The sequence below is a fragment of the Aquarana catesbeiana genome, linkage group LG05 (assembly GCF_042186555.1).
Source record: "Aquarana catesbeiana isolate 2022-GZ linkage group LG05, ASM4218655v1, whole genome shotgun sequence".
Lineage (NCBI taxonomy): Eukaryota > Metazoa > Chordata > Amphibia > Anura > Ranidae > Aquarana > Aquarana catesbeiana.
The window spans coordinates 49,775,984-49,789,879 of NC_133328.1; the positions used below are offsets into that span (position 1 = coordinate 49,775,984).

Consider the following 13,896-nt stretch of genomic DNA (forward strand, 5'->3'; position numbering starts at 1 on the left):
TCTTTTCCCTCGTTGCTTACAAAGCCCCTAGTACTTACCTGGGCGATATTTGCTCCTTTATATTAAATTCGGGATTGGCCACCCCTAGCCCTTATTGGTGGATCTTTATAGTTACTCACTACAGACCTGGAGCTGGAAGATAAGTCTGCAGGAGCAGAATGCACTTGCAAAGTGTACAGTTTATTTTCCTTTAGTAAATCCTTCCCAATGCTTCAGGCTTGGTGGTCAGTGGGAATAAATAAATTACTTAGCGCCTGTGGTCAGTATAAGGAGGAATAGTGCCCTATTGTTGGTATTAGTGGGGGAACTATTGTTGGTGTCAGTGAGAGGAAAGGTGCCCCAAGTGCCAGATAAAGTCAAGCAAAGGGCCACATTTGACCCATGGGCTGCAGTTTGGAGACCACTGCTCTAAACCATTTGAGTTCCCGACTTGGAACATATATACAGTACATATATATATTGTGATAGACAAATAGCAGGATTACCTTGAAAGAAGAGCAGTGCTCTTTAAAGGAAAGCTCCAGTGTCTCTGCACCAAACCCAAAAAAGCAAAAATAGCAGCCACTCAAATCAATATAAAAAACACACACATATACAGTATATTTATATATAAAAGTGCTGTTATACTTGATACATTGCCGCTACTCCTTTCTCTGCTCAAGTCAAAACTTGGAAGCCCTCTACTGACTTTCAGTAATCGCTCTTTTTTTATCTGGTCAATCTGAGCATGCATTGAGCACTGGAAAATATGTAACATCGCAGGGTAAGGTCTCTTTAAGATGGATGGTCAGTAAAAACGAGTGGCTGAGCAGCGTTTTTAACTCGGGGTGCAGAGTTTGACAAGCAGCATCATGTGTCAAGTTTGCCCATTGAGGACCGTACCTCAATTGTGTGCAATGGTGCGGTAGTGTGGCATTATAGGATTAAATCAGGCAGCGAGGAGGCAATATAACAAATTCTCAACACCTGTCTGAAAAGCGATCTGAACACGGATCGCTCATAAGAGGGCACTGCACTCCCCCGATAGCATGAAGGAGCCCTAAATGTGAGCAGGGCATGTTAATGTGGCACCAGGATGGCACCCTGAACACCATAAGGCTTATGAAAGACAAAAACATTTGCTTGTGATTATAAAGTTAAATATTTTTTTTATTTAAAAAAAAACACATTGTAGACTTAATGGATACAAGTGCACTGTCATAACGGCTTACTTCTTTTAAGGTATCCAGGTAAATCAAGAAAGACTGTAAGTATACAGTATATGCTCCCATTTTCTGCTCCATGACCCCACTAAGCCAAAGTGTGATAGGGTCCCCTTTGGAAGAGTTGTCTCTATCAATGATCTTGAAAGGGAAGGTACATTCACATCATCTTTATCTAGTAGTGTGATAAGAGCGGTAGCAGTGTGAGCAGTCACCACTGGGTTCATGGCCTTTGCGGGCCCAAAACTGGCTCCCCCGTAATAATATGTATCTGTTTCAGCTTCAATGCATTAATGGTGATATCATCTTGATATCTCTAATTGGCAGAAGTGGTTTTCATGCTTACAAATTTGAAATAATGAATGAGCCATTGTATTGAAAGGTAGGTGTTATTGATAAGCAATAAAAATGCCCCCCCATTATTGAATATAAATAGATATGAAGGGGATAAGAGTCTTAAAGGGGAAAGAAAAGCAATGGCCTTTAAAGCTGAAGTTTAATCTGCTTATATTTTGCATTTACTGCCCCTACATTCAAATTCTAATGATTTTTAAACATTTGCGTTTTGATTACATACCTTATTTTAAATCTAGTGACATCATCATGACTCTTATGACAATAACAGTTTTCTAGGCTTCTCTCTGCAATGCAGGCAGATTATGGCTGGTGTAGGGGGTGGCATTTGTGTGGTGGTGGACATACTGTAGCTTACTGAAAACATCATGGCACCCTGCCCCTAATCTCAAGAACCCCCAGACCTGATGCAAGTAGTGGGTTGCTCATAGTTATGCAAATATAAAAATGCCTTCATGGGCGGTTGTTAGTCTGGAGGAGTTGGCGTTTATAGACTACCCTAGGAAATACATTTTATGCTGAGGGAAAGTCAAGCTGGGGAGGATAGAGTTAGATGAAGCAGGATGTTCCCCAGCCAGGAAATGGGGTATGCTCTATATGACTTTTTTGCAGCTTTTAAAGCACACTGTGATAAGCTCACAGTGTGCAGTGAAGTCAGATTAAGCAGTTTCAGTACCTAGGAGGAGCCTGTACAACTGTGCAAAACTAAAGGGAAGGTATAAGTTCAGTTTTTGAATATTTTTCCATTGATGCTAAGAGCCCCACACCTCCCTGTGATGAATTTACTTTGCACAGCTCCGCACCCTCTACCAATTGTCAAGTCTGAGTCCAGTCTGAGTAATTGACTGAACAGCTAGTGTGTATTACAGAGCACAACACATCCCAGCCAATTACTGTGCTGGATTTGCACGACATAACTCAGCACCCTTTTTGGTCAGTTGTGGGGTCCTGATTCACATACTTTTTATAGGGGACAGAAGGTGGATAGCTATTCTCTCTTTCTGCACTCCTCACTTATCTATTTGGCCATATGAACAATGTGTGAATCTTAGTGGAATGTTTAACATATCAAGTAAAGGCAGAAAACACCTCTAGATATAAAGAACACTTCACACAAGTATAATATGTTTACTAGCTATAAAAACAAGGTTTTCTTGAGTTTTCATCAGTCCCCTTGTTAATTTGGCTTTCTTCACCTGACATGTCCATTCACTAACAAAAATACTTTTCGCGTCTATTTAAAGCATAAAAAATGTAAACAATTTCAAGTTGAAAATTTTGTCAACTGAGCTCCTGAGTTTGTTTGACACGTACATAAATAAATATATCTATACTTTTTGAAAACGTCAGAAAAGCACAAAAAAATCGATCCGTAAAAGGAAAGCAAAAAGCAATCTTTGCAATCAAGTAAGTTAATAATATATCTTTAAAATCACTTTAAGTGCCTATTTTCCACTCAAATATATATCAATTGCCATGGTTTCTCCTCCTGCTTTGCAAAAAATGGATGTTAAATATATTGCAGTTTAAGTCCATAATGAGATTTGTATTGCACAAGCGTCCTTATCATAAGATGTTCCTTAGGACTACGAACAAAAAATTCTATTTAAGTTTATGGTAAAAATAAAAAACCTTCTTGCATTTGCGAATGCAGAAAGTGGTAATGTTTTTGTTTATTAAATCTTTCCAGATTACGTATCAAATATCCAGTTTATCTGGAATGTGCACCAAAGAGCAATACCACTCCCAAAAACTTTCCACAAATGAAAATATGGTGGCTTGTGAAGTCACCTAGACTAAGTTCTCCAAAAGCAATTGGATATTTTTTCACTGATTCATAGTGTGATCCATTGTGAAACCCATGGTGGCCTTGTAAGGTCAATACACTTATAAATGAAATTCAAATTTGGCAATTTGATTGTTATCAGCTCTTGTGTCTCCAGTGTCTATAATGGAATCTGCGGTGGACCAAGAATTCCAAATGACATTTACAATAGACAACATTTTTTTTTTATTTACTGATTCTTAAAGTGTTCCATAATGGAAGCTATGTTAACCTCAGAGGTCCAAACATATCCAGATACAGATCTTGATTGGAGACAGCATTTTAGCATTTGAATAAGTTAAAAAAAGACCTTTAGATTCTCATCTCTTCTCACATTCACCAAGTTGAAGCTTCAGAACTCCTTTATGATGAAGTTGAAGAACTTGATAAAACTCTTTGGGCATGGCATGAAAGCCAGGCTTTGGTAGCTGGTTGTCGTAGTAGTGGTGGCTGATGGGTTTCCCGTCCAGGTTTTTAGAGAAAGGCCAGAATCCATACAGTGTGACGTCCTGACAGAGTTCTATGGCCGCGCTGGTTATCATAAATCCGGTGGACAGGCGGTAGGCCCGGACGCCCCTCCCTTTCCAAAACTGAGCAAGGCTTTTAAGGTAGTTGGGATGAAAAAATATAGCTTTCTGTTTAGCTTGATATTTCCTCAGTAGGTGGTGGACTTCAAAAGAGATGGCTGTGTTACTGCTATAGGAAAAAGCAGGCAGCAACAGGAACGAGTAACCATAATTTGTGAGATTTTTCAGAAAGGCGGTTTTCATGTCATTGAGTTTTCCATATCTGCATAAAAAATGGCAATACAAGTTATGTAAGACCAAATGTAGTGATTTAAAAGCAACATTTCAATAAATACATTTTGCATTTGTATCGTGTTTTGTTATGTATAATGTTGTATGTAAAAGATTTTGACTTAAAGTGGAGCTTCACAAAAAGGGGAAGTTCTGTTTTAAGGCCTCCTCCCATCCTCCTCTTTCACAAATGAAACTTGTTTGGGGGGGGGGGGGGGGGGGCGAGTACCTGGTTTTGACAGGTACCCGCTCCCACTTCCACTTGGATCGCCTAGATTCTCCTCTGCCTTCCTGCAGTTTTCTGGAGCGCATCACAGGTCCCAGAAGAATGCGGGCCAATTTGAAATGGACAGCAGGCACCTGGCTGTGAAGCCGCAAGCTGGCACAGCCGGGTGTCCACAGTTAAGATGCTGGCACCAGGGCCCGAGGACAGGTGAAGAAAAGGGCTCAGGTGAGAGCAGGGCTTGATCCTGGGTCTGAAGAGTGTCTTTTTATTAAAAACCAGCAGCTACAGTTTTTGAAGTTGCTGACTTTTAATTTTTACAAAAAGAACTGGAGCTCTTCTCTTAAAGAGTATCTAAAGACGAAAAAATTCTTTAGGTATTTTCGCTGGGGAGATTTACTTTATTACTGGTGACCGCTGACTCTGGGGCAGAAAATTATGGAAAAGTCAAAATGTTACAATTATAATTGGAGCAAGAACAGTGACAAAATCTTCCATTGAGGACATCTGTTCCATAGAGAGCTGTCTAAGAGAGCATTTCTCCTCACTTTGGAGAATTTTCCTCTCACTTCATGTTGCGAGTCTTAGACAAGAAGTGAAGGAAGATCTCCCCAGGAGGGACCTTAGATTGTAAGCTCCTCTAGGGCAGGGACTGATGTGAATGTACAATATATATGTAAAGTGCTGCATAAAATTGACTGATCCATATAAGCACTGTATTTATCGGCGTATAACATGCACTTTTTTTGCCTGAAAAAGGGGGGAAATCGCAGGTGCGTGTTATACGCCAACAGTGTACCTCAGAGGGGAAGGAGGGGGACAAGTGCCTCCGGAAATCACAGAGCCGCCATCTCCCCTTCACTCGGCTTTCCGCTTGGCTCTCACTCGGCTTGCACGTCACACACACAGTCCCGCCTCGGCCACCGGCATTGGACCAGTGTTCTGTCTATCACAGGAGCTGGTCCAATGCCGATGGCGGAGGCGGGACTGTGTATGTGGCTGCCAACTGAGAGCCAAGTAAACAGATGACGGCTCGTGATTTCCTGCGAGGAGAGATGGTGAGCTGCATTGATGAGGAAGATGGGCACAGATCAGGCTGCAGATGGGCACAGATCAGGCTGTACTGAAGCTGCAGATGGGCACAGATTAGGCTGCAGATGGGCACAGATCAGGCTGCACTGAAGCTGCAGATGGGCACAGATTAGGCTGCATTGATGCTCACTGACCATTATTTTGCTTCAAAGTGGTTTATTTAAAAAAAAAAACAATTTCCTGAAACTTCCCCCTTAAATTGGGGTGCGTATTATACGTCGATAAATACGGTACATGTGATAAATAAGGGAAACACCTGACCATCACACCTATATGAGCTTGCTATTCCAAAAAACATGACAATCAATATGGTGTTGCCCTCCCATCACGGCTATAACAGCTGTAACTTTTCAAGTAGGGCCCTCCAAAAAGATTTTAGAGTGCGTCTGTGGGAATTTTCACCCATTCAGTAGGGTTGGCACCTGTCCGGGATTCACCCGGACAGTCCAGGTTTTGGATCATGTGTCCGGGTTTCAGGCGGACTGAAACCCAGGCACATTATTTAGATCAGGCTGTGGCTCCCCAAGTAACCAAAATAGTCACACACAAATCTGTTGCCGTCTGAGAACTGTGGGTGGCTGACTGGTGGCAGGTTCTACATCACTAGGGGGCAGGGTGATGATGTCAGCAAGAGCAATTTGGCCATACCCACATTTTGCTGCAGCATGCTATACGCACCGCATTACTACTCTCTTTGGGGCACCCAAAGGTGTCCCAGGCCGCTAATGTGTTTAGGTTTGGCTTGAAGAAAAGGTGGCAAACCTACCATTCAGCCAAAAAAACATTTGTGAGGTTAGGTACTGATGTACAAGAAGTCCTGGATCGCAACTGGCATTCCACTTCATACCACTCCTAAAGCGCCCGTGCCCTTTGAAATCAATGGGCAGCGCCACCGAAGCGCCTGCGGGCGCTTTTAACCCTTTATTCGGCTGCTATCGGGGGTTAAAAACGCCTCTAAAACTGCAGTAAAGCGCCACTAAAATTAGCGGCGCTTTACCGCCGACGCCCCTCATGCTGTCATTGTGAAAGGGCTCTAACTGTATGTGGATAGGACTGACTGCAGGAGGAGACATATCGTTGTTCCTACTTACTAGGAACAAACCATATGTCTCCTCTCCCCTGATAGAATAGGGATTTGTGTGTTTACACACACACAAATCCCCATTTTAGCTCTCGTTCCTGCAATCGCGGGTGGCCGGCGGCGAGCGTGCTGCCATGCCGCGGGCGTGCACCTCCGGCAGCTCTTAAAGGGGAAGACGTACCCGTACGTCGATTCGCGGGTATGTGACATTTTGCTGACGTATAACGGCATCAGTCGTTCGGCAAGTGGTTAAGTAAATATCTTTGAACTAAACTGAAGCTTTTATTTTACAGCAGATCAACTTACTTCAGAGCAATGATGCTGGGATTCACTGTGACAAGGTCCGTCTTATTTCCAACATCAATACTGACATTACCCCAAATGGGTGGAAGGTTACACCTGAAACACAAAGAACAACATAAACATGATTTATTATAAGGACAGCTAAGTCAATAGAGTTTTACTGATAGCTGTTGAAGAGTCATATAGTAAATGCTATCCAGCTAAAGTGATGCAGAGTCTGAAAATACATTGAAAGCTGTGGCTGATTTATCAAGGAATAGACATAGTATTGGCACTATCAGAAAATGCTGGAGCTCTGCCTCTAAAGCTGTTCATACACAAGGACATTTTCCAATGAATGTTCGTACAAACATTTGTATGAAAATTCTCAGTACATTCAACAACTTGATGAATGTTGTGTTTGAAAGTACTTCAAAATTTAATTTTCTTTTAACATTTGATTTTGATATGAATGAACTTTACTGAATGAAAATCACATACACTAATGAGACTTGGCAGTCTCTATAGATTTAGAGGACTGGAGCAAGGCCTGGTCATCCGTAGCCAAATGTTTCTCAACATGGTCACCATGGCGGCAGCCTATAAAGTTCTCTTCCACTGGTATTGGGTCCCAGTCAATAACCCATTCAAACCCATCATACAATGATAGATGCTTTAGGGGATGTGGCCAATGCGGAGACGAGATCCATATTTGGTGGTCTTGCCCACGTTTGGTGGGATTCTGGTCCAGGGTCTAGGGCTTCCTCTCAACGCTTTTTCATATATCTTTCCACAAGGACGCCCAGCATGCACTTCTCCACTGCCCCCTCCCAGGCCTCTTCTCATACCAACAAAAGTTGGCCACCTACCTTTTCATTGCCACAAAGCGTGCTATTGCCAGAGCTTGGAGGAAGCCCTCAGTTGGGTTTGCAGAGGTGAAGAGCATTGTGATTACCCTCATGCTACATGAGAAGATGGCCAGTATACTTCATGACTCACATGCTAAGTTCCTCAAAGTGTGGAAAGCTTGGTGGTCCTATGCTCTCCCCTCTCTGCCCCTGGCCAGCTTTGGTATTCTGGACCGCGCTAGTATGCCATCTAACGCGAAGGCTCCACTCGCTCTTCACGTTTAAGCCTACATCTCTTTTTTCTATTCATGTCTTGACCATCTCCCCACCCCTGCCTGGTTCTGCATCTTTTCTCTTCCTTCTTTATTCTACTCGGTTCTTACCTTTCCTCCTGTTTCACCCTACCTCACCCTCTGCTTCCCTATCTCTCCCTAGTCTCAGGCCCCCGTGCCCAATTACTCGTTACCACCTCCGACACTAGTGCTGGATGCTTCTACTATAAAACATTGGAAATGTGTTTTGTTTGTATTCACAAGTGATTTGATGTTTTGTTCCCCTGCATGGGACCATTCTTCCTTTTTTCTCCTCGATTTGGCTTTGTTTAACACAATAAAAATTATTGTACCAGAAAATCACATGCACTGTTAGAAATTTGTTCGCTCAAGAAAAATTTTCCACCTAGCTTTTTCAAATTTTCTGCGGTTGAAAATGAATGTCGATTTTATCACACTAATGATTTGAAAATCGAACCAACATTCTTCAAACAAAACAATTCAAATGGAATTCTACTAGTTTATGACCAGCTTTAAAATGGCCTGGCACAGACACTGAAGAGTGAGCTTTGTGTGCTGCAATGCAGCTCTCACTGCTGGCACGGATACTGGGAGTGAACTGTGTGTTCTGCAGTGCAGATCTTTTTAGTGGTATATGGACAATGGGAAGTGAACTGTGTCTTCTGCAGTGCAGATCCTACTAGTGGATTATGGATATTAGGGAGGGAGCTGTGTGTGCAGCAGTGCAGATCCTACTAGTGGATTATGGATATTAGGGAGGGAGCTGTGTGTGCAGCAGTGCAGATGTTATTAGTGGTATATGGACACTTGGGATTAGGCTGTGTGTGCTGCAGTGTGGAACTTATACAGCTCTGTTCTGCTGCCCAGATCTTATTGGTAGTATGGATACTGGAGAGTGCGTTTTGTGTGCTGCAGTGCAGATTTCACTGCTAACATGGGTACCAGACAGTGAGCTTTGTCTGCTGCAGTGCTGATCTCATCACTGGTATAGGGACACTGGGAGGGGAAGCTTTGTGTGCTGAAGTTCAGATTCATTACTGGTATATGGACACTGGGTAGTAGCTTTTTGTGCTGCAGTGCAGACTCCGTAAAGGTATATGGACATTGGCGAGTGAGCTTTGTGTGCTGTAGTGCTGATCTCATCACTGGTGTACGGACACTGGAGAGGAAGCTTTGTGTGCTGCAGTGAAGACTCATTACAGGTATATGGACACTGGAGAGGGAGCTTTGTGTGTTGCAAAGCTGATCTCATCACTGGTGTACGGACACTGGAGAGGAAGCTTTGTGTACTGCAGTGAAGTTTACAGGTATATAGACACTGGGGAGTGAGTTTTTTGTGCTTCAGTGCAGACAAATTAAAAAAATATGGACACTGGGGAGTGAGCTTTTTGTGCTTCAGTGCAGACAAATTAAAGAAATATGGACACTGGGGAGTGAGCTTTTTGTGCTGTAGTGCAGCTTAATTTCAGCTGTATGGAAACTGGAAAGTGAGCTTTGTGTGCTGTAGCTTGGATCTCACTTGTGGTAGTAAAACTTCCTGTATGTGCAGGAAATTAGTGTGCAGTCTTGCCTTTTGTACTTCATCCCTTCAGTGATGTCACAGTGAGTGCATAAAATCACTGAATTCTAAAAATGTAAGTACTATGAATTTAAAGAAAAAGTATTGCCAACGCCCACTGTCCGCTGACGTCACAGAGCTGGTCCAGTCTCTGCAGGGATCCAGACAACATCTGGATCTGCCCAGATGTATTAATGGCAGCTGGTTCAGCCTTTCAGCATGCCCCTGAGAGCCTGAGCAAGCCGCTCCCACCCTGTTCACAGTCCAGAGCTCCAGCGAGTGCTGGAGGGGCAGAGCACAAAGCGGTGACTGACAGCAGACTAGGAGCAGACACGAAAACTGAGAGATTAGCTGTATTTCATTGCTCAGTTTTCACTGTAGAGCTGGTGGGGGGACAGCTGCGATAGTCAACACTCTGTGCTCAGAGCAGACCCGAGAACTGAGAGATCAGCTGTATTTGATTGCTCAGTTCTCAGTGTAGAGCTGGCTGGGGGCAGCCATCTAGGTGAGTATGTGTGTTTATTTTTTTGATTCCCGTACTTCTCTTTTAATATTTTTAATGACCTAACTGACATAAAAGTTGTTTTCTTTTTAAAACCTACCAGGAGTTCAGCTTTAAAATAAAATTCTTCACTTTTTATTTGCACAGCTATTAAATCTAAAAACAATTTTGGACCACCCATGAAAACCTCCAGACTACGGTGTCCTAGTGGATAAAAAAAGCAAAGTGTTAAACCCCTATAAAACACGACTTATTTACACATTCTTTTAACAAGCTCCTTTGAGCACGCTTTTTCTTGTCATAAGATTTATAAGAGCCCAGATCTCCAGGGATCAGTGAGGCTCATCTCCAGTTAATATGTCATAAATCGCTTGAGTCATAGAGATAAATTGAGAAGTTGTTAGTCATTCAAGAACAAAGCAAAGGACAATGACTTAATGTACTCCAGATCCCAAGTGTTCTTTAATCTAACATCATTACAACTTCACAATTTACAGTTAGAGAATTGCCTTCCGTCAAATATCAATCATATTACTTTATCCAGCTAAATTGTCTCCTAAAGACTAGGGTTACATGGTGTTTAGGACGTTAAAAAAAATGAATATGGCTCATAAATAGCACTGCTTACACAGCAGCTTATTGAAAAATAACGAAGTGACTTTTACTGCCTTCATTTATTATGGTTAATAAAGAAGTCAGGATCATACATATCCTTGTTTTATTTGAAGTTTGCTTAACTGCAAAGCATTAAAGATATGGTACCAATTTTGAAGAAGACCTATGAGATAGAACAAGCTTCTTTCATTAAAGGGAATGTGAAGGCTTTTCATTTTTTATTCATTTATTTTTTTTTTTTAGATACACTCGATTGATCTAAATAATCTTAACAGTATGTTAATGTTCTAAGATCCTTGTTACTGCATGTAATTTAATATCATAGTTGTTTGTGGTTCTACACAATGGTTGTACTTTACTGCTCCTTTCCATATGAAAGTCTGAGTTGAATGACTCATTAAAAGCAATGCACCCATGGTGTGACTGAAATCTTATCAGCTGTTAAACCCAAGAAGAAAAAATATTATATATTTCAGCCGACCAGTCTTTAGATGTGGTGGCTCCTAATTTCTTTTTTTCATGCATTTTCACTTTATTTTCACCCATGATCCTACTATTAAACACACTTCCTGTCCTAGGGTGACAACGATCACTCATTAGATTGTATACTGTATATAGTGGAGCAGTGTTGTCACCCTGGAATTTAAAGTGTGTTGGGACTACATGTAAAAGAGGGTTACTGGTAAGGTTTGGTAAATTTTTACCAACCATAGGATTGGAGTGAGTGAGACCCACGTATAGTGTGGTAGAAGCCTTGAATTGGGGTATATTGAGTCTTTTGGGTTGGAAAAGAGAGTAGTCAAGATGAGGATGTTATCTGGTACCCTTTCCCATACGAACCTGCACGGTAAAGCCTGTGGCCAGAAAAAGGAAAAGGCAAGTCTTGGAGAAAACATAAAGACATCATTGCAGCAGCTAACTCCCTAACTACCATGGACTGGACAAGTTGTGAAAAGTGAGCTCCATACGATAGACAAAAAATACCTTTACGGAGTCAAAATTACACCTAGATGAAATAGCCTCCTATGGACCGTATGATCTTGGTTTATTCAGGAGAACGTGTGGGAAATAGGAGGCCAATAGGTTCCAGCTTTTATGGCCATTTGGGTTTAATATATTATTTTGTATGGTCTTTAATAGGTTTTTCTTTTCTTTTACAAATGGCCCTGCCCCAGGGGAATTTTCTTGGTAGCAAACTGGTTGGCGATTTGAGCTGAGAATTTGCTTTAGTTTTGTTTTGCATGCGTTACCCTTCTATGTGCTCCTTGCTGTGAAGGCCAGTTGTAGGTGTGGGCAGGGGCCATTTGTTTGTTACTGATGTAACATTGGTGAGGGGACACACTGGACACCTTTGCAACCATTGTGCTATGTGCTGGGTGTCTAGTGTGCCCCTGTGCCTTTAAGGAGGGGTGGGCTACCCCAGGCTCACCTGCCCTACTATAAAGTACACCATGCTGGACCCAGCTCCTATAAAAAAGGAAGCATGGGTAAGTCCAGCCACAAAAGAGAGATATATACATGGATGTATAGTGAGGTAAGCCCGCGGCTATATACACACGGCTATATACACTTCGCTCATTCTCTCTTTTGTGACTGGACTTACCCATGCACCCTTTTTGATGGGAGCTGGGTCCAGCATGGTGTACTTTATAGTATGTATCAACTTATGCTTCTCTTTCCCTTGTACTTTATAGACCTTATGCTTCAGCTCTGTGGCTCCAACCTAACTTTGGGTGCCTGGCTGAGGATTGCCATTGAGGAGACCTCAAGTTTGGCTCTAGTTTTTATTTTCTGTGTCCCCCCCTCCTTGGATAGATGCCAATTTAATTGGTCTAGTAGGGTCAGTTACCCAGTTATCTACACAACTTTCTCTTCCCATCCCTCTCTTTCCCTCCTCCCCCTTGTTCCCTTTCCCCTCCCCCTTCCCATTACCCTTTTTCCCCCTCCCCCCCACACTCTTTTCCTTCCTTTGCCTCTCCTCCCCTTTTTCTCCCCCTGCTTTCTTCTCCCCCCCCTTTTTTCTATTTTTCTATCCCCTCCCTCCTTCTTCCCCATTTTCTTCCTCCTTTTCCTTTTTCCCTCCATATTTTATTAAATATTTTTCTATCTTAGTTACTCATCCACTTGTATACGTCCCGCACATCCGCCATCGGGGAACCTTTTGGGTGGTGCTTCGACCTTGGCTGCTTGTGGGGTCCTCCTTGGTAAGTGACAGTGTTCTCTGTGTCTTGTATTTTTCCCCATTATACTGCTAAATACTTGGCATATCATGGTGTACACCATGTTTATATGCTTTATTTTGATTATTATTTGAATAACTCATTTCAGACAGTTCTCCTGATGATGAAGCAGTAGAGTTCTGCGAAACATGTTGAGGAATACATGACCTTTGAGGACCCACTATACCTCTGGGTACCTGAGGGGCACTTTAAATATTAGTGACACACATGTATTGTTATGCTACATTTTTAATAGTGTCTTGCAATGGATTTTATTGAACATGTTACAATGTATTGGGATATCCTTTTTTGTATAAATACATTTTTTTTAAACCGATTGTGTAAACTGTCTAAACTGGTACCGAGTCCATATCTTTTTCATTCATGGAGCACCAGTAGGGGACTGGCCTCCATTCCCATTTTTCCTTAAAGTGAATAACTCAACACCAAATTCGCTATACGGACCACTTATGTATTTATACATATTGATCCCCCTTAATCTCCTCTTCTCAATTGGAGTAAATTCAGCTCCTCTAATCTTTCCTCATAGCTGAGCTCCTCCATGCCTCTTATCAGTTTGGTTGCCCTTCTCTGCACTTTCTCCAGTTCCCCAATATCCTTTTTTGTGAACTTGTGCCCAAAACTGAGCACAGCCTATAACAACACTGCTACTTTTTGCAGTTGGCTTGCATTTAAACTCCCCTCCGGGTTAACAATGAACATTGCAAGGATTTTAAGGAACTTTGTTGCAGATTCCTACCATTTTTTGCTCTGAAGAAAAAGCTGTTTGTTGGGTTATGTCAATGTGCATAGTGAATTTGAATGGGAGTGACTTTTTCATTACCAAGTAGCTAAGTATCATAATGTAATAGTATTTAATGTGATACTAAAGTCTCTTTTTTTTGTTTTCTTTAAAAACAACAAGCATGTTATACTTACCTGCTCTGTGTAATGGTTTTGCACAGAGCAGCCCAGATCCTCCTCTTCTTGGGTCCCTCGCTGGCG

At 42.1% G+C, this 13,896-nt stretch overlaps 1 protein-coding gene across 5 annotated transcripts in view; it reads right to left on the reverse strand.

Moving 5' to 3' along the window:
• Positions 1–516: 516 nt before the first annotated feature.
• Positions 517–13,896, reverse strand: part of ST8SIA6 (ST8 alpha-N-acetyl-neuraminide alpha-2,8-sialyltransferase 6) — a 222,968-nt gene continuing 209,588 nt past the window's right edge. For 3 of the 5 annotated variants that reach the window (XM_073629721.1, XM_073629722.1, XM_073629724.1), the window contains exons 8-9: positions 6,881–6,973; positions 518–4,170 (exon numbers count right to left, since the gene is read on the reverse strand). In XM_073629721.1, the coding sequence (XP_073485822.1) occupies positions 3,702–4,170; positions 6,881–6,973 (562 nt within the window). In that variant the 3' untranslated portion in view covers positions 518–3,701. Of the gene's footprint in view, positions 4,171–6,880; positions 6,974–13,896 lie in introns of all 5 variants that reach the window. The other 2 variants (XM_073629720.1, XM_073629723.1) reach the window with 2 other exon arrangements.